Here is a 21,215-nt window from a genome sequence, read left to right on the forward strand (position 1 = left end):
CACTCTGTAGACCAGGCTGGCCTCGAACTCACAGAGATCCTCCTGCCTCTGCCTCCCAAGCGCTGGGATTAAAGGTGTGTGCCATCAATGCCCAGTTCACATTGAGTTTTACAATCAAGATTTGTAGGCAGGCAGTGGTAGCTCATGACTTTAATCCCAGCACTTGGGAGGCAATCTCTGAGTTTGAGGCTATCCTGGTCTGCAAAATGAGTTCCAAGACAGCCAAGGCTACACACAGAAACCCTGTCAAGAAAAATAAAAAACCAAACCAAACCAAAGAAATCCAAAACCAAAACAACAAAAGACAACACGGTGCCACATATCTTTAATTTGTGTAGACTCGAGTGATGGTAAACAAATGAGAATCCATACAGATAAGAGGAAGGCTTCAGCATAGCTATTCAGAGCTGGGATAACCTCCAGCAATTCTCACCCAATAGGCCTTAACCAACAATAAGCTCACTGGGCTGGGCTATCCCTGGCAGGACAGAGGATGCCTGGCCCATTCTCCTGATAAGGGCCCTCCTCAGTCTCAGGAAGTGTCCACTGTGATGTGTGATAGGATTAGACCTCATCATTTTGGTGACAGTTTTCAGACATGGACCACAATTTAAGACCTAAGTTAAGAACACCCTCTCTCTTCCCAGAATTCCTTTGGCTACCTTGGTAGGTGTTTCCATTTTTTCTTTGTGATATAGATTAGACCTAAGATGAGCGGTCTACCACACTGTATTACGGGGTCACATGGCTGACGTTGCCACCTGCCAGTGGCCACACTGTTGTCACCTGTGCTGACACAGGCATTGCATCTCTCTCACTAGGTTCTACTGGCCTCCTCAGCTTGGTTCGCACAGCTTCCTTGTATTTTCCCACTTGTTTCCGTGGAGTCCAGGCGACTGGCTTATCTAACACGGATCCCTAATGCGCTCTCGCGGGATGTGGTCTTGGGACTGCGTGTCTTCATTTGAGGTGTGGCGGCTATTGGGAATATACAGGTTCTTGTGTCTTCTCAGCCTGAAAGAGGCAGGAAGTGGAAGAGGGTTGTGGGCAAGGAGAGAGACGCAGGTTGAAGACGTCAAGGGACGCCAAGTCACTCAGGTGGTCACCATTTGAGCACTGCCAACTGGGTTAGTGTTAGGCATGTCAAATGGTTGAGAATACCAACAATACATGGTTTGCCACGATTGCCGCTGCCACCAACATTTCTGAGTCTCACACACATGAAGAAGTTCTCCATGGGCCTTCCTGCTCCTGTCTGTTATCTGAAACTGCTGACATGTTCACTTGTTAAAGCCTAGTCAATTAAGCTTGAGAATTCTGTCTCTTTGACTATTTCAATTTATCTGCTTGAGGTGATTTTAAATATATGATCACTGTGATCTGGGCAAAGATTTGGGCCAAGTGTGGCTTATATTTTGGGGTAGAAAGTCATACACTTAGATCTTCCGTTAGCCTCACACTTGACAGCAAGGGGAGACTGAGACTTGTCAAACCCTACCCAATAAGGGAAGGTTTCAACAGTTCTCTGTAGAACCCCTCTTAAGGGGAGACATAGAAAGAGGGGAGAGAGAGAGAGAGAGAGAGAGAGAGAGAGAGAGAGAGAGAGAGAGAGAGAGAGAGAGAGAGAGAGAGAGGGAGAGAGAGAGGGAGAGAGAGAGGGAGAGAGAGAGAGGGAGAGAGAGAGCTTGTCCTTGCATTAGAACTTAGAATGGCTGCTGGGGTAGGGTTCCAGGGTGGACTGTCTCTGTCACAGACTTTACTAATCAGCCTAATACCATCCATACAGGAGAAGCTCAAGGCTCAGAGGGGTCAAAAGACTGACAAGTCACACAGCTAAAAAATCTGTTCTATGTTTAAACCAAAGCCTTTGCCCCACCGACAGACAACTGTTAAGAAGGGGACTGTGGGAATGAAGAGATGTTAGAAAAATGGAAATCAGGGTGAGAAAGAATGAGGCAAGTCCTTGCCTGGACAGTGGCTTGTGTGACAGTTAACACTGGCAGCCAACTTGTCAGGGTCTAGAGTTGCCCAGGAAGCAAACCTCTGATCACGGCTGTGAGGGAGTTTCTAGACTGGGTTAACTGAAGTAGGAAGACCCTAAATATGGGAGGCACCATTCTCGGGACTGGGGTCTCGAAGTTCGTGAAAAGGAGACAGGGAGCTGAGCACACCAGATACGACATGTGTCTCTGCCTCAAGCTCCTGCTACCATGACCCCTGCTACGATGGGCCACACCCTGGACCTGTCAGCAGACGCAAATCTCTGCTTGTTTAAGATGTTCTCATCGGGTGTTTTGTGTGAGGAAGGTTAACCAGCCCAAGCCCCCTGAATGGGATACTCAGGAATACAACTACAGTAAGACTGCAATTGTTTCGGGGGCTCATTTACAATTCTTCCTACAAATTCTAGACATTCATCTCCTGGCTGACACACTGATTTCTACTTCCACCACCATAAAGGTCAGGGGGAAAAGCATAATTATACAATAAGATTTTATTCATTTATTTTTTAAAAAGTTGATTTTCTACTAAGCCAAGAGTCTAACAGCACCAAAAATAGTCAGCAGGTAGACGGGCCCTTAGCCAGTCCCCGAAACCAACAACAGAAGGAAAGGACCAACTCCTGCAAGTTATCCTTTGACTTCCACATGTGCTCAGTGGGAATCCCTCACCCCAACCCCACCCCTGTTACACACACACACACACACACACACACACAAATACATGTAACAAGAAAGAACCTACTAAGACAAAAATTACAAAATCATCCCTCCAACAGCATTCTGAAATTTTGAAAGAGGAGTTGTGAGTCAAAGGAAAGCTTGAGCATCCGAATCAATACCACTTAGCCCGGCGCATTCCTGCATCCCAAGGCCTCACAGGCACTCAAGCCCTCGGAAGAAGATGTCAAAGTTCAACCCAATCCATCATGCTGGAAACTCAGTTTGAGGTGTGTTTTACAGACAAGTGCAGCCCTGCATCACGGCCGTGCCGTCTCTAGGACCAGCCATGCTCCTGACTAAAGCAATGGGCGACAGGGAGGCCACTCAGCGGGCAGCCCAGTTGAGGTGAGAAAGCCCAGGCTGCAGACTGCTCAGCACACTGCCCAGGGTTTGTGTAAAACAAAGAGGCTGTCCCAGAAGAGAAAGGGGACCAAGCACACAAGATTGCCCCTCCCTATTTGGAGGTCACTGGTCTTACTGGAGGTTTGAGCTCAGACCTAGGGACCTGTCATGTGGTTTGACTTTCCCTCCCTGCCTCCCTGCCTCCCCCCCTCCCTGCCTCCCCCCTCCCCCTCCCCCACCTCTTCTCTAGCCCTTCCCCCATTGACTCCTCCTCCACTTCCAAAGGGACAGGCCTCCCATGGGTGTGAACAGAGCGGGTACATCAAGCAGAGACAGGACCAAGCTCCTCCCCCTGCAATAGGGCCGGGTTGGGCATCACAGCATGGGGAATAGGTTCCAAAAAGCCAGCCCAAGCACCAGGGACAGGTCCTGATCCCACTGCTAGGAGCCCCGCAAACACACCAAGCTACACAAGTGTCACACACATGCAGAGGGGCTAGGTTGGGGTTTGGGGGCTTAACCTTTCTTTTCTAAATTCTTCTTCTTTTCAATACAGGGTTTCTCTGTGGCTTTGGAGGCTGTCCTGCAATTAGCTCTTGTAGACCAGGCTGGCCTCGAACTCACAGAGATCCACCTGGCTCCGCCTCCTGAGTGCTGGGATTAAAGGCGTGCGCCACCACCATTTTTTAAAAGATTTATTTATTATGTATTCAGTGTTCTGGCGTGTTCATGCCAGAAGAGGACAGCAAATCTCAATATATATGGTTGTGAGCCACCATGTGGTTGCTGGGAATTGAACTCAGGACCTCTGGAAGAGCAGCCCTTGCTCTTAACCACTGAGTCATCTCCCAAGCCCCTCTAAATTCTTTTCCTTCTTACTTGCTCTGTAGACCAAGTTGGCTTCAAAGCCAGAGATCCCCCTGTTCCTGCTCCTGCCCCGCCCCCGCCCCCGCCCCCGCCTCTGCCTTCCAAGTGCTGGGATCAAAGGCGTGTGCCACAACCCTTGGGTGGGTTCACTTTTCTTAAGAAATGTATGAGGAGAGATGAGTGGAGGGAGGGAGAGGAAAGAAAGAAAGGGAATAACTTGGCTCGTTGGTTAAGAGCACCTGACCCTGGTTCAATTCCCAGCCCCCACATGGCAGGTAATGACTGTCTGTAACTCCAAGATCTGACGCCCTCACACAGATACACATGCATGCAAAACAAAAATTATTAAAAACAAACAACAAACAAACAAACCTCCCAGGCTTGGCCAAAGTGACAAGAGCTTCCTTGGGGCATACACAGCAACCGTCCATTCTCACGGTTGGAATCTAAGAGCCTATTCATTTCCTAGTGGCGTTCTTATGCGACAGACAGGGACCAGGAGGAGATGAAGGAATTTTCAAAAGCTGTGGGTACAAAGGTGCCAGTTGTGGTGGTAACATAGGGCAATCTTGCGGTGGGCGGAGACTGGGATGGGGTTCCCCAAGTCGTGTGTCGTGTGTTCTGGTGGCTCCCCCCACCCCCACAGTTGGGTTCCACCCGCTGGTGGCTCTGAAGGGAGCTTTCTGCACTGTGAGGCTTTAAAGGCCGCTGGCTCTGGGCCTCTCTGAGCAGTGCGTGGCTTTCATCAGAAGCACAAGGATTCCAAGGGACTAATCTGCCTCCTGTCTTGAGTCAGCTCTGTGGCCAAGTTGTGGTCTCCCGGTGACTCATCCTTGGGATTCTAACAGCCACATGATGAGTGGATGAGGCTGTCCTTCGAGAGGCTAAATCTAGGGCAGCCAGGGCCCTCACTGCTTATGGTTCAAGATTAAAACCACTCACCGGATCAGTCACATGACCTTAGATGAGACTGCTGTGATCCCACCTGTCCCTGGAGAGGCGGTCTCTGAGCTGTTCATAAGAGCCTGAGGGCTGGCCCTCACCCTTCCACACATACACACGATGGCTTTAGCTCCCTCCTTTACTCCATATCCAAGCAGCCAAGACAGGAACCAGTGTGCCCACAGCCCTCTCCTCTCCATGCTACCAGTTGGGGAGAGAACTCAGCACCCCGACTGCATGTCACTCAGCACCCCGACTGCATGTCACTCAGCACCCCGACTGCATGTCACAGGATCTGACACACATGTTTCATAACCACATCCAACACGACCGACCAAACCTAGGCTACCCCTCCACACACCTCCCAAGAGTAAATCCATCCACTAGCTGTGGACATTTCTGCCAACTCATTTAGACTCAGCTCCGGTTTCCACAGATAGCAAAAACAACAGAAGCTGCCCTCAGTCCACTGAGAGCATGATAACCAAGAAGAAGGGATGAAAACTACTCAAGTAAAATTCCTAAGTCCCAAGCTGCTGGAACAATGGAGCGTCTCCAAACTCTAAGAAGATTGATTTGGGTTTAATGGTCACCTCTGGCTTCAAGGCTTAGTGGAGCCATCTTGGGGAGTACCGGCAGTTCCAACAGAGGTGGAGGGTGGATATGGACAAGATGGAGCCAAGACGTGCCTCATAAAATCTGAGGGAGAGTGTGACGCGAGAGCTGCCTGCCGCGCATGAGTCTGAGCATTTGTAGCCTCTTCAGCTCAGCATCTTGGAGTTTGAAAAAAAACTACCGCGTCTCCCACCCCTTCTTTTGAGACAGAACCTCTTTATATGGCTCATGCTAGCCTCGAACTTGTGACTATCCCAGGTAAGTCTCCTGGTACAGGGATTACAAGCATGTGCTTTCATACCCAGCTGAAAAAGAACACTTCTTTCAATGACTTTTTGAATCAATATTTACTCAGAACCAGGATGTGTTAGAGAGTCCCCTGTTGTGTCACCTCAACTCCAAGCGTCCCTCAAGAGATGTTCGTAAGCTGAGATCAAATTCCAGAGCTTCACACAGCCTTTCTCTACCAGCTTGTCCTTGAACCTGCACGACCCAGAATGGGACTCGTGAGCAGTGACAGGCTCTCGACGGTGGAAAATGAAGCTATGTGTTATTTAAGTTCCTTTTCATTTAATGCATCAAACTAATATGCCGAAGTGTTTCTGTATCACAAGGGACCGCTTGGTAGACGCTTGCATGGAGTAAGCGTTCAGTGTTTACCGAGTGAATGTATAATAAAGCTGAACACTTAAGTAAATACGGCTTATTAAAGGGAAGGCTGGCATGGTGTTGGTGAGGGGAAATCACGCCTCACTAATCTCCTTGAGTTCTTTGAGCAGATAAGCAAGCAAATGGAAAAGAGGGACCCGCAGAACCCAGTTTAATTTGACTTTCAAAAACCTGTGAGAAAATCCCACTCTAATGACTGTTTAAAAAAAAATGAGTCACCAGGGTTGTTTTATCATGAATATGGAATTGGCTTAAAGACCATAAACAAAGCTGAAGACAAGCACAGTCATCCCAGATGGAAAACTATTTCTAGGGTTTCCTAGGGATCTAATCTATGATGTGTCTTCTTACGTGTTTGTGAATGACCTTGTTGGGAAGTAGATATGGAATCTCCAGGTTCAGGCATACCTTGTACCGTGGAGAAGGTCAAGCTTATGGACATTTGGATATTCCGTTTGGATTCGTAAGAGACGTTGTAGTATATACCTTCCTCATTGGCACGACCAAATACCTGACATAGGTAACTTGTAAGGGATGGACTTATTCTTCCTCAAGGTGTAAGTGTATAGTAGATCACAGTGGGGAAGTCACAGCGGTGATAGCAGCTCTCTGATGCTACGGCAGGGGGCATGAAGCTGCTTGTTTATATCTTGGTAGACCAGAAGCTGAGAGAGCCAGACAGCCTTATAGCGGCTAAGACCTACTCTCCAGGGACCCACTTGGGCCATCTAGGCCCCATTCTTCTGAAAATTCTACAGCCTTCCAAAACAGGAGCGCCAGTCAGGGAGCAAGTGTTCAAACAAATGAACACACGGGAAGACATTTCACACTCCCCGCCACAAGTCACTGTGTACTTGGACCATAAAGTATAAAGAAGATGTAGAAAATACGGTCCCTAGGCTTGAAAAGTCAATGGCTAAGTTAGGACAAAAGCCACAAGTCCCAGTGGGGTCATTTACACAGACAAGCGCTGCAGGTGAACGAGAGTGTGAGACTGCAGAGAGTGAACGGAAATGGAGGCAGGGAAGGCTTCCTGGAGGAGGCAGAATCCAAGGGAGCCTTCAAGAACAGTTAGGTTTTGCATAGGTGCCGATCAGGTGAAGGGCCGAAAGCAGCCAATGGATACTGAGCAATTCTCGAACCTGCCAATTACTGTACAGGGGCCTTGGCTTGTGTGAGTGGCCCTGTCTAACTTAGCAACAGCCGAGTAAGATAGCTCACATATCCCCAGTTTCCAAAGGAGGAACGGGGGCTTTAAGAAGTTAAGATTTTCTCAAGCTCGCATTGCTAATAAGGGCAAGCCCTGTTATTACAGTCCCTCTTGTTTCAGGAACTGTGGGCATTTGCAAAAACCTGGTGGCAGTCCGGAAGACTGAAGAACGATCACAGAGGCCAGGGTGACTGGAGGGACAGACAGGTTGTGTTGGAGAGCAGCCAGGGGTCGGATTGGAACGTGTGGATTGTCCCTGAGTTACGCAGGCTCTTCCATCTTGTGGGAAGAACCCCAAGAGCTGAGTGCTTCATCCCTTATCGAGTGGAAGAGGAAAGAAATTATGAGCCACGGTCTGCAGCTAGGGCCGAGACCTAGTTTGGGAGGAGGCAATTAAGGAGAAAAAAAAATAGTGTGGAGGAGAAGCTGACGGAGGCCAAGGGCGACTTTATCTTGTGGCTTCTGCGAGGACACATGCATTGAGTCATGCATTGAGTCTGTCTGCACCTTGCACACCCTTCAGAGTGCAGCTTTCTTAGGGCCAGCTCTCGGGGTCCCCTGCCCCAGAATCGTCTCTCGTGAGGTGGGAAGCCACGTGGAGACTCACTCTTCAGGGGCTCAAGAAGCATGGCAGGAACCCAGGGCTCCCCCACTGCTTGCCTGGATGTGACTTGGCTGTCTGCGCTCTTTGACACACATCTCTTACCTCCCAAGCCTGGCTGAACCATCAGCCTTAGGGTCTCAGTGCGAGGGCTGCCTGGGTCTCTGGGTGAAAGGCCCAGCAGGAAGTAGCTACGCTATGTGATTCCTTCAGCCACTCCAAGGGCATGGGGGCAGGGTGCACCTCCTTCTAGTGGCGTGGGGCGTGTGAAGTTAGGGCTAGAAGATGAGTAAATCTGGGATTTATGGTCAGTGGCCAATTACTCTGTTAACTGCTGGTATCTAGAAACGTCACCCGAGGCGCCTGCTGTGGTAGTGAAGACAGTGCTGGACTTGAAGAGAGAGGAGACCCTCGTACCCCTGTCTGTCCTCAAGTTAGTCTGTGAACGGCCCGGCCATGTAACCTCTGTGGGCCTCAGTTTCCTTGTCTGTATCGAGCTCATATGTTCCTTTTGATTTTGTGTGTGTGAGTGTTTGCCTGCATGCATGTCTGTGCACCGCACGGGTGCAGTGCTGGAAGAGATCAGAAGGCAGCATTAGAGCCCCAGGACTGGAATTGTAGGGAATTGTGAGCTGTCATGCGGGTGCTGAAAATCAGACCCAGGTCCTCTGCAAGTGTAGCAAGTGCTTTTTTTCTGTCTTCCTTTCTTTTTTCTTTCTTTCTTCCTTCCTTTCTTCCTTCCTTCCTTCTTCCCTCCCTCCCTCCTTTCTTAGATTTATTTATGTATACAGTGTTTTGCCTCTATGTACGCCTGCATACCAGAAGAGGGCGCCAGATCTCATTACAGATGGTTGTGAGCTACCATGTGGGTGCTGGGAATTGAACTCAGGACCTCTGGAAGAGCAGCCAGTGCTCTCAACTGCTGAGCCATCTGTCCTCACATATTCTATAATGACCAAACATCCACTCTGGTTTTCAATAAGCACGGGACACAGGAGAATGCTGTCTGAGCACTCTGTCCCAAGCATCATGCAGTCTTAAGTAAGCTTCCCCACCTGAACCCTGGATAACCCTGACTTCCCACTGTGGGCGCCTCCCCACGTGTGCTGCAAATGTTTCTGCTGCTCTGCTATCTTCACGAGACCCGGGGGAACTCTCCATGCTGTCTTCTCCCTCTTTACCATTAGTGCCCTTGGAGTGTCTGCCCTAAGGTGGGTGTGCCAAAAAGTCAACCAAGGAATGAATGCATTACCTACCATCTCTGTAAGAGTGGTAAGTGAAGTCTGAGACTGGGGTGGGGGTGCCTCAGTGGCTAAAATGCCTGCCACATGTGAGGACCTGTGTTTGGACCCACAGACCCCTGTAAGTCAGATTCAGCAGCATGTGCCCTCAGTCCTAGGGAGGGGAAGGCAGGGGAATTTATAAAAGTTCACCAGCCAGCTAGGGTGTGGGGTGCTGTGCAAACGATAGGAGACTGTCTTGAACTAGGTGAACGGCAAGAATGGACAACCCGGGGTTGTCCTCTGACCTCCACACCTCTCCTGTAGCCTGCAGGCCCCCACACACTTAAACATGTGCCTACATACATGCTCACACACACACTTAAACATGTGCCTACATACATGCTAACACACACACACTTAAACATGTGCCTACATACATGCTCACACACACTTAAACATGTGCCTACATACATGCTCACACACACACACTTAAACATGTGCCTACATACATGCTCACACACCACACACTTAAACATGTGCCTACATACATGCTCACACACACACACACACACACCCTTTTTAATTTGACCCCATTAAAAAATGGTTGATACTATGGCTGTCCACATTCTCACAAGTATCTGTTTATTAATTCACTTGAGAGTCTGTCTAAGAATCAACATGAAGGTCACTACTCTTCCTTATAATTTCTGTCTCCTCCCCTTGTGAAAATACGGGAAGCACTGAACACGGCCATTTCTTCTATTTGAAACTTTTTTCATTAAACGTAAAAAGCAAGAAGCGGGCTGGGGGCTTGAACTGGCGCGGGGTCCTCTGTAGACTCCTGTTGTTAGTACCTGGGGGCGGAGTCCTCTGTAGACTCCTGTTGTTAATACCTGGGCTGGGGGTCCTCTGTAGACTCCTGCTGTTAATACCTGGGGGCGGGGTCCTCTGTAGACTCCTGCTGTTAGTACCTGGGGGCGGGGTCCTCTGTAGACTCCTGCTGTTAGTACCTGGGGGCGGGGTCCTCTGTAGACTCCTGCTGTTAGTACCTGGGGGCGGGGTCCTCTGTAGACTCCTGCTGTTAGTACCTGGGCTGGGGGTCCTCTGTAGACTCCTGCTGTTAGTACCTGGGCTGGGGGTCCTCTGTAGACTCCTGCTGTTAGTACCTGGGCTGGGGGTCCTCTGTAGACTCCTGCTGTTAGTACCTGGGGGCGGGGTCCTCTGTAGACTCCTGCTGTTAGTACCTGGGGGCGGGGTCCTCTGTAGACTCCTGCTGTTAGTACCTGGGCTGGGGGTCCTCTGTAGACTCCTGCTGTTAGTATCTGGGGGCGGGGTCCTCTGTAGACTCCTGCTGTTAGTACCTGGGCTGGGGGTCCTCTGTAGACTCCTGCTGTTAGTACCTGGGCTGGGGGTCCTCTGTAGACTCCTGCTGTTAGTATCTGGGGGCGGGGTCCTCTGTAGACTCCTGCTGTTAGTACCTGGGGGCGGGGTCCTCTGTAGACTCCTGCAGTTAATACCTGGGGGCGGGGTCCTCTGTAGACTCCTGTTGTTAGTACCTGGGGCGGGGTCCTCTGTAGACTCCTGTTGTTAGTACCTGGGGGCGGGGTCCTCTGTAGACTCCTGCTGTTAGTACCTGGGCTGGGGGTCCTCTGTAGACTCCTGCTGTTAGTACCTGGGCTGTGGGTCCTCTGTAGACTCCTGCTGTTAGTACCTGGGGGCGGGGTCCTCTGTAGACTCCTGCTGTTAGTACCTGGGGGCGGGGTCCTCTGTAGACTCCTGCTGTTAGTACCTGGGGCGGGGTCCTCTGTAGACTCCTGCGGTTAGTACCTGGGGGCGGGGTCCTCTGTAGACTCCTGCTGTTAGTACCTGGGCTGGGGGTCCTCTGTAGACTCCTGCTGTTAGTACCTGGGCTGGGGGTCCTCTGTAGACTCCTGCTGTTAGTACCTGGGGGCGGGGTCCTCTGTAGACTCCTGCGGTTAATACCTGGGGGCGGGGTCCTCTGTAGACTCCTGCTGTTAATACCTGGGGGCGGGGTCCTCTGTAGACTCCTGCTGTTAGTACCTGGGCTGGGGGTCCTCTGTAGACTCCTGCTGTTAGTACCTGGGGGCGGGGTCCTCTGTAGACTCCTGCTGTTAGTACCTGGGGGCGGGGTCCTCTGTAGACTCCTGCGGTTAGTACCTGGGGGCGGGGTCCTCTGTAGACTCCTGCTGTTAGTACCTGGGCTGGGGGTCCTCTGTAGACTCCTGCTGTTAGTACCTGGGGGCGGGGTCCTCTGTAGACTCCTGCTGTTAGTACCTGGGCTGGGGGTCCTCTGTAGACTCCTGCGGTTAATACCTGGGGGCGGGGTCCTCTGTAGACTCCTGCTGTTAGTACCTGGGCTGGGGGTCCTCTGTAGACTCCTGCTGTTAGTACCTGGGCTGGGGGTCCTCTGTAGACTCCTGTTGTTAGTACCTGGGGGCGGGGTCCTCTGTAGACTCCTGCTGTTAGTACCTGGGCTGGGGGTCCTCTGTAGACTCCTGTTGTTAGTACCTGGGGCGGGGTCCTCTGTAGACTCCTGCTGTTAATACCTGGGCTGGGGGTCCTCTGTAGACTCCTGCGGTTAATACCTGGGGGCGGGGTCCTCTGTAGACTCCTGCTGTTAGTACCTGGGGGCGGGGTCCTCTGTAGACTCCTGCGGTTAATACCTGGGGCGGGGTCCTCTGTAGACTCCTGCTGTTAGTACCTGGGGCGGGGTCCTCTGTAGACTCCTGCTGTTAGTACCTGGGCTGGGGGTCCTCTGTAGACTCCTGCGGTTAATACCTGGGGGCGGGGTCCTCTGTAGACTCCTGCTGTTAGTACCTGGGGGCGGGGTCCTCTGTAGACTCCTGCTGTTAGTACCTGGGCTGGGGGTCCTCTGTAGACTCCTGCTGTTAGTACCTGGGCTGGGGGTCCTCTGTAGACTCCTGTTGTTAGTACATGGGGGCGGGGTCCTCTGTAGACTCCTGCTGTTAGTACCTGGGCTGGGGGTCCTCTGTAGACTCCTGCTGTTAGTACCTGGGCTGGGGGTCCTCTGTAGACTCCTCCTGTTAGTACCTGGGCTGGGGGTCCTCTGTAGACTCCTGCTGTTAGTACCTGGGGGCGGGGTCCTCTGTAGACTCCTGCTGTTAGTACCTGGGCTGGGGGTCCTCTGTAGACTCCTGCTGTTAGTACCTGGGCTGGGGGTCCTCTGTAGACTCCTCCTGTTAGTACCTGGGCTGGGGGTCCTCTGTAGACTCCTGCTGTTAGTACCTGGGGGCGGGGTCCTCTGTAGACTCCTGCTGTTAGTACCTGGGGGCGGGGTCCTCTGTAGACTCCTGCGGTTAATACCTGGGGGCGGGGTCCTCTGTAGACTCCTGCGGTTAGTACCTGGGCTGGGGGTCCTCTGTAGACTCCTGCTGTTAGTACCTGGGGGCGGGGTCCTCTGTAGACTCCTGCTGTTAGTACCTGGGCTGGGGGTCCTCTGTAGACTCCTGCTGTTAGTACCTGGGCTGGGGGTCCTCTGTAGACTCCTGCTGTTAGTACCTGGGCTGGGGGTCCTCTGTAGACTCCTGCGGTTAATACCTGGGGGCGGGGTCCTCTGTAGACTCCTGCGGTTAGTACCTGGGCTGGGGGTCCTCTGTAGACTCCTCCTGTTAGTACCTGGGCTGGGGGTCCTCTGTAGACTCCTGCTGTTAGTACCTGGGGGCGGGGTCCTCTGTAGACTCCTGCGGTTAATACCTGGGGGCGGGGTCCTCTGTAGACTCCTGCTGTTAGTACCTGGGCTGGGGTCCTCTGTAGACTCCTGCTGTTAGTACCTGGGCTGGGGGTCCTCTGTAGACTCCTGTTGTTAGTACCTGGGGGCGGGGTCCTCTGTAGACTCCTGCTGTTAGTACCTGGGCTGGGGGTCCTCTGTAGACTCCTGCTGTTAGTACCTGGGCTGGGGGTCCTCTGTAGACTCCTGTTGTTAGTACCTGGGGGCGGGGTCCTCTGTAGACTCCTGCTGTTAGTACCTGGGCTGGGGGTCCTCTGTAGACTCCTGTTGTTAGTACCTGGGGGCGGGGTCCTCTGTAGACTCCTGCTGTTAATACCTGGGCTGGGGGTCCTCTGTAGACTCCTGCGGTTAATACCTGGGGGCGGGGTCCTCTGTAGACTCCTGCTGTTAGTACCTGGGGGCGGGGTCCTCTGTAGACTCCTGCGGTTAATACCTGGGGGCGGGGTCCTCTGTAGACTCCTGCTGTTAGTACCTGGGCTGGGGGTCCTCTGTAGACTCCTGTTGTTAATACCTGGGGGCGGGGTCCTCTGTAGACTCCTGCTGTTAGTACCTGGGGCGGGGTCCTCTGTAGACTCCTGCTGTTAGTACCTGGGCTGGGGGTCCTCTGTAGACTCCTGCTGTTAGTACCTGGGGGTGGGGTCCTCTGTAGACTCCTGCTGTTAGTACCTGGGCTGGGGGTCCTCTGTAGACTCCTGCGGTTAATACCTGGGGGCGGGGTCCTCTGTAGACTCCTGTTGTTAGTACCTGGGGGCGGGGTCCTCTGTAGACTCCTGTTGTTAGTACCTGGGCTGGGGGTCCTCTGTAGACTCCTGCTGTTAGTACCTGGGGGCGGGGTCCTCTGTAGACTCCTGCGGTTAATACCTGGGGGCGGGGTCCTCTGTAGACTCCTGCTGTTAGTACCTGGGCTGGGGGTCCTCTGTAGACTCCTGTTGTTAATACCTGGGGGCGGGGTCCTCTGTAGACTCCTGCTGTTAGTACCTGGGGGCGGGGTCCTCTGTAGACTCCTGCTGTTAGTACCTGGGGGCGGGGTCCTCTGTAGACTCCTGCTGTTAGTACCTGGGCTGGGGGTCCTCTGTAGACTCCTGCTGTTAGTACCTGGGCTGGGGGTCCTCTGTAGACTCCTGCTGTTAGTACCTGGGCTGGGGGTCCTCTGTAGACTCCTGTTGTTAGTACCTGGGGGCGGGGTCCTCTGTAGACTCCTGCTGTTAATACCTGGGGGCGGGGTCCTCTGTAGACTCCTGCGGTTAATACCTGGGCTGGGGGTCCTCTGTAGACTCCTGTTGTTAGTACCTGGGGGCGGGGTCCTCTCTAGACTCCTGCTGTTAATACCTGGGGGCGGGGTCCTCTGTAGACTCCTGCGGTTAATACCTGGGGGCGGGGTCCTCTGTAGACTCCTGCTGTTAGTACCTGGGGGCGGGGTCCTCTGTAGACTCCTGTTGTTAATACCTGGGGGCGGGGTCCTCTGTAGACTCCTGCTGTTAGTACCTGGGAGTCGATTTTTCCTACCAACGTTGCTCATCTCCTCTCTCTGCTTTCATAGCTCCGGGGAAAGATGTGAGCACAGACCCTCAAGGTTCACTCTCCGCTGGCATCTATTAACCTTGCTTGGTATTTCTCAGTCACGAGGCCTGTGGATCCTCGAGCTTTGAACACAGCTTTAGCAGACTCTCCTGGCCTTAGCGTTACTGCTCGCTCCAGTGTCTCTCGTGCTGGAGCTTCCTCGGAGTGTTTCTTAGGTGTGTAAACACCATCTCCGCAGCAGTTCTGGGCATCTCTCTAAGACCCGTGCTCGCCGGGGAGCTAAGTTTTGAGGGGAGCCGACCCCAGCCCCGTAGAAGCCTGTGTAGCCTGCTTCCTGTTTGTGGTGCTTTGGATATGTGAACACTTGGTCCCCACACTGGCGAAGCTCGGAAAGGTTGTGGAGCCTTCAGAAGTTCTTGCTAGAGGAAGTACATCACCGGGAGGAGGGCTTTGAGGGAATCTAGTCTCGCCTTACTTTCTGCTCTCTTCTGCCTCGAGTTTACCTTTGAAGAGGCCAGCTCTCAACGTCCTTCTCTGGCCACCACCTGTCACCTGCTGCTGTGCCTTCCCACCACCATGACGGACTCTAGTCCCCCTGGAACTATAAACTTCCAATGCACTCTTTCCAACAACAAAATGACCAGCACCCTGCTGCTGTGATAAACACCACACCATGATCAAAAGCAGTTTGGAGAGGAAAGGGTTTATTTTAGTTTACAGCTTCCATCATCAATGGAAGTCAGGGCAATACCTCAAGGTGGCAGCTGAAGCAGGGACCACGGAGGAACATTCCTTACTGGCTTGCTTCTAGGCTTACGTTCAGTTACCTTCCTTATGTAATCCAGGGCTGCCTGACTGCGGATGTTACTGCCCGCAGTTGGCTTGGTACCCAGCATCACTTAGCCGTCAAAAAATAGCCCCACCCAGACACACCCACAGGCCAGCCAGACAGAGTCGATCCCTCTGCTGAAGTCCCCTCTTCCTAAGTGTGCCCAACTGTCAACCAAGGCTAACTATCACAAGCGACCCCCCCCACATCTGTAAGTCCTCACATCTTTGGATGACCCCACGCCCATTCGTCCACAGGCAGAGAGAAACTACATACCGCTCTGTTGGAAAAGTTAGCGAACTTCTCAACCAGCACCTGCTGGATCATGTCTGGTTCAGAGATGGTGACATACATCCGACGACCAAGATAGTACCTAGGAAGGATCAAATAATTTGCTTTTAAAATATGGCACATTTACTCATTTCTTCTACCCTTGACCCCGCCAAAAAAAAAAAAAAAACTCGCAGCGGTTTAGAATGCCGTTGGCGGCGCACGCCTTTAATCCCAGCACTCGGGAGGCAGAGGCAGGCGGATCTCTGTGAGTTCGAGGCCAGCCTGGTCTACAGAGTGAGTTCCGGGACAGCCTCCAAAGCCACAGAGAAATCCTGTCTCGAAAAAACCAAAAAAAAAAAAAAAAAAAAAAAAAACCAAAACAAAAAAACAAAAAAACAAAAAAAAAAAAAGAATGTAGTCTGAACAGTAAGTGGGAATAAAAACATAGAGATGAGAGAGAATAGACTCCAATGGTGAGCAATAGTAGATTTGTGATGAAGTGTCACCAAGGCACTTCCCGTCAGTCAACACTTACAAACTGCCACCTTGTCCCAGAACTGGAAATTTAGATAAACACAGTCCCTGCCTCAGGCAGCTTATGGGCTGAGAGGAAAGACAGGTCCGTAAGTGTCAATGCCCTGACAAGGGTCCTGAGATCCAGCAGTAAATGCGGGGAGAAGGCAGGGCTTTCCAAACATGAGAGGCTGGCATTTTAGAAGGGAAACATTTGTACTAATTCTGCACTGAGTGAATACGCAGAAGCCAGAGAGAACACGGGAATGATTGGCCTTGCGTCGGAAGGCTGGGCTTTGTAAGGGGAGTTCAGCAGATACTCACAGCATCCGGGCATGGAGGACAGCCTCAGCCAGGCACCTGCTGCTGGTGAACTCTGGCCAGAGGAAGTGCTTGCACACATGGTTTGTCTTCACAAAAGGACTGAGGACCAAAACCACCAAGACCCAGGGCTCAGCCCGCTTGGGTGAGTGGCTGGAGACTAACTGTGCCTGGCAAAGCGGATTAACAGTGGGGCCACAGGCCAGGCATGTTTCCAGTGGACGAGCTGACACATTCCTGGGTGTAACTGGCTGGCTGGCTGGTGTGGCCTGTTCGCAGCAGCGGGGGTCAGATTTTAAAAGGGAAATCACATTTTAAAGGCAGCTGAGTTTGTGCGAGCATTCCAACTCAGGTTTCCACAAGCCAAAAGGATGCTCATCTAGTAAAGCAAATAAGGGGGGAAAATAAGAAGGGGCTGGGGAGATGACCCAAATGGCTAAGTGTCTGCCACACAAGATGCGGACCCGAGTTCAGATCCCCAGCACCCACGTAGAGAAAGATGGGTGTGACCATGTGCTTCTAGGTCCCCAGGGCTGGGACAGTGTCATGGAGACGGTGGGTTCCTAGCATCGCTGGGCCAGTCAGCCTGTGAGCCCCAGGTTCAGTGAGACAGCTTGTCTCAAAAACTGAAGTGGAGCATGACTGAAGGTGACACCCAACGTTGGCTTTTTGGTCTCCACATCATGCACACACATGTGCACCCACATGTGCACAATACACACTTTTCATTAATTAGATTTTTCGAGACAGGGCTTCTCTGTGTAGCTTTGTAGACCAGGCTGGCCTTGAACTCACAGAGATCTGCCTACCTCTGCCTCCCGAGTGCTGGGTTTAAAGGTGTGTGCTACTATTGCCTGCTACACTTTTTAAGACAAAAGATTTATCTGGCATCCATTAGGCACTCAGAAAATATTCAACCAAGTGATCATATTTTCCAAAATTGTTAGGGAAGTCTTTGGACCACAGGAATTCAACAGATGTGGTACAAGGAAAGAAAGGCCACCAACTAGTTTCTTACTGTTTTTAACCAACAGAACACTGAAAATAATGGGGCATGGCCATCAGCCAACGTTTTTATAAACTCTGTGGCAGGTGTCATGGAGTCCTCTGAGGACCAGCAAGAACCAGGCTACAGATGCTCAACCAAGAAGAATGGACACTTACAGGACTCTGTCCACATTGAGAAGGGGTTGAGTTCCTGCCTTGCCTCCACCCAGAGCAGGGCTTCTCAGACTTAGTGTGCTGTAAACTACCTTCATCTGAAGGCATGCTAGATAAAAAAAAATGCTCCAGTCTGAAAAAAAAGACTAAGTTAAAAATTCAAGAAGCCAAATGAACCTCAAATAAGGTAAACACAAAGAAACATACACCAAGACACGTCACAATCAAGCTTCCGGAAGACAAATGGCAAAAGAAAGAACAAAAATGTTTAAGATGGCTCCTTGTAGGGTTATTAATACAAAGGAGAGCAGGTTCTCATCAGAAATCAAGGAGACTGAGATTCACAAGGTAGCTTGGCAGGTAAGAGCACTGTGCAAACCTGAGGACCTGAGTTGAGATCCCCAGAGCCCAGGTGCAGTAGAGTGCTTCTATAACCCTGGTGTGTGGAGGCAGGAGGATGGGAGGCTTAGCTCTGTGGGAGACCCTGTCCTAAGGGAAGGAGGTGGAGAATGACAGCAGAACACTATGATCAACACACAAAGCAGGAAGGGAAAGGTAGCTAGGGGGTAGGGGAGAGAGAGGGGGGAAGGGAGGGAGGGAGAGAGGGGGGAGGGAAGGAGGGGGAGGGAGGGAGGGAGGAGGGAGGGGGGAGGGAGGAGGGAGGAGGGAGGGAGGGAGAGAAAGACAGAGAGAGAGAGAGAGAGAGAGAGAGAGAGAGAGAGAGAGAGAGAGAGAGAGAGAGAGAGAGAGAATGGAAACTAGGGGACTGGAGAGATGACTCTCCAGTTCTGTTTACTGCTGAACTTGAGTGAAAATAATAATTCCCAGGACCCATGGTGGGGTGGGGGACTTGGGCATGACAGCACATGCCTGTAGTCCTAACACTGGAGAGGCGGAGATGGGGGAACCCTTGGGCCTTGCTTGCAACCCAATCCTGCCAAATGGTGAACTCCAATTTGAAGGACAAAGACTCTTTTCAAAATACAAAGTTGAGAGAGATAGACGAAGATATCCAACACTGATCTCTGACTTCAATGCACATGTGTACACATGCACAAGCATGTACATATACACAGGCCAAAATCCTGGAGGTCAGAAGGAACTGGCATGTTTTAGCTGCTGCAGGCAAGAATTTTCCAGTGCATATCTGGTGAATGTATCTTCCAGGTTAAAAATTGCATTTTTAAGAAGAGCAACTAAGAGAATTTATCACTAATAGATCTGCCCTCAAAGGAAGGTTAAAGGAGATTCTCCACTGAGAAATGGAATGATAACAGAAGAAACTTCATAAAACAAAGACCACAGGATGGGTGAAACATAGGCGGCCATTCCTCACATACTTCTTAAAGTATCCTGGGTGGATGAAGCAAGAGCTAAGATCTCATCAACCGTGATCAACACGCCTGGAGGAAAAGCCAGAGACAGCTACATTCGGGAGGCAAACCCATGTGGAAGGTTTCTACACGTCACTCAGAGGGTAAGGCAGCCATACTCACAGACCAAGATAGATTATGTAGGTATGTGTATGCAACTACTAAGAACATGACACAAATGATAGGAACATTTTAATGAGTCAAAAATAGAGTGTGTGATGGCCCAACCGTTAGGTACACTCGTCTCTCTTGGTTCCCAGAATCCACTTGGCAGCTCCCATCCACCTGTAAGTGTCCAGAGGATCTGATGACCTCCTATGGCCTGCACAGACTCCCACACATATGCACACACATTAGACACAGAAAGAAGAACAGCAAGTAGGGAACAGAGGACAGAAAGAGAGTATATGTGAAAATGCAGTCCTGGAGCCCATTGCTTCTCATGCTGATAAAAATACTAACAAAAGAAAAACATGGTAGCAGTCTGAACAGCTCTGTGATCACAAAAATGGAACTCATAATTTTAAATTCGTTCTCATCCAAACTACCACAGTAAGTATAATTTTAGAAGTTTGGGGAAACCCCCCGTAGAACCAACTAGGGATGGAGCCCAGTGATAGAACATTTTGCTAGCTCGTGAGGTCCCAGATTCATTTCCCATCATTGCAAAACAAACAAACCAACAATAACACACACACACACACACACACACACACACACACACACTATTAATGCAAGAAGGAGAACCCCTAAGTAAATGCAGAGACAAACCATGCTCATAGGTTGGAAGACATGACACAGGTACAATCCTACTTAAACTGGTATGCAGACATGTTGTATTTCCATTCAAAATCCTTCTAAGAATTAATAAAAGCATAGACAAACTTACTTAAAAGCATAGACAAATTTTATGGGAAGACAAAAGATATAGAATAACTGATTTTTTTTTCTTGAAGAACGAAGCAGGAGAAATGAGTTTGCCAGAAACTTGACTGTAGCAGTTGAAACTATGATGCTGGCAGAGAGAGACAGATACATACGTGTATCTTCTCCTCTCTCCCTCCCTCCCTCCCTCCCTCCCTCCCTCCCTCCCTCCCTCCCTCCCTCCCTCCCTCCCTCTCTCTCTCTCTCATATGTGCCCATATACTTGGATAAGATCTGAATGATCTCTATATGTACCCATATACTTGGATAAGATCTGAATGATCTCTGTACATGATCTGGGTTCACCTGCTGGTTTTGCTAACATGCTGCAGTTTTACCTACGGGTGGCGTAGATCACCATGGGGTAAACTAGGTAAAGAAGACACTGAACCTCCCTGTGCATTTTTTGCTTATTTGTTTGCAAATCCCTGTGCATCTATAATTATTTCAAGCTAAGGTAGCATTTTACAAGTCATTCGGGAAGTTAACAGAGCTTAAAGACATAGGCCCGTTCCCAGCTGATCCTGTTCTACCAGGCTTGGGCGGGCCCTAGAAACCTAAATAAGAACTAGTTCTCAGATTCTGATGCTACAAGATGGGGCCACCCTCCTAGGGCAGTGGCTCAGAGCCTCAGCAGCTGGCCAAAGCCAAAAGGGGAGCACTCAAGGAAGGATGGTCCCACCCAGGCCCACCAGGCCCTAGTCTCAGGCAGGGGTGGGACCAGTCACCGATAATTTTAACAAGCTCCCAGGGGATTCTGGTGTGGTTGACATCAGGCCCCACCTTACAAATCTTGATCTCTGTCTGAGCAGAGGGCACACCCATTTTCATTTCCTCAAATACTTAGACGGTGGGAGGCACGTATATTTTGGCAAGATATTTGTATTGAGTTTCTTATGATCAAAATAATTTTGTACACCCTCTGGATTTTTTTTTAAAAAGCAAAATAATACTTGTGTATTCTGGTGGAAGGATCTGCCACGGGAGTCTTTCTGTATTTTTCTAGTAATATTACTAATGCTAAAACCAATTTTGCAACAATTCCTTTCGAATTGCCTCAGAGCTGCTTTATGAACCTCGTGAGGAAACTGGCCCCATTTTACATGTAAATTGTGTAATCTTGTGAATTTATGCTTATAAAAATGCTCATCTGTAGTTTGAGGAGCTCCTGGCAAGATCTTAAACAGGAAAAATGTATTTGACATACACAGGTGTGGCTTTCCTTCCTACAGCCTGGGATGGCTCTGCCGTGTGTGTCTGCCGTGTGTGTCTGCCCACCTCTTGTCTTTGGGAAGCTAGTCTCCAGTCCCATGTAGCTCTGGAGGCAAGGTTAATTACA

At 50.6% G+C, this 21,215-nt stretch overlaps 1 protein-coding gene across 1 annotated transcript in view; it reads right to left on the reverse strand.

Annotated features, from left to right (window-relative positions):
- Nucleotides 1-21,215, reverse strand: part of Tbxas1 (thromboxane A synthase 1) — a 173,135-nt gene that overhangs the window by 90,955 nt on the left and 60,965 nt on the right. The window contains exon 4 of the mRNA XM_040728790.1: nucleotides 15,588-15,684. Within this exon, the coding sequence (XP_040584724.1) occupies nucleotides 15,588-15,684 (97 nt within the window). The remainder of the gene's footprint in view (nucleotides 1-15,587; nucleotides 15,685-21,215) is intronic.

The sequence above is a fragment of the Mesocricetus auratus genome, unplaced genomic scaffold, assembly GCF_017639785.1.
Source record: "Mesocricetus auratus isolate SY011 unplaced genomic scaffold, BCM_Maur_2.0 Super-Scaffold_100019, whole genome shotgun sequence".
In the NCBI taxonomy this organism is placed as follows: Eukaryota; Metazoa; Chordata; class Mammalia; order Rodentia; family Cricetidae; genus Mesocricetus; species Mesocricetus auratus.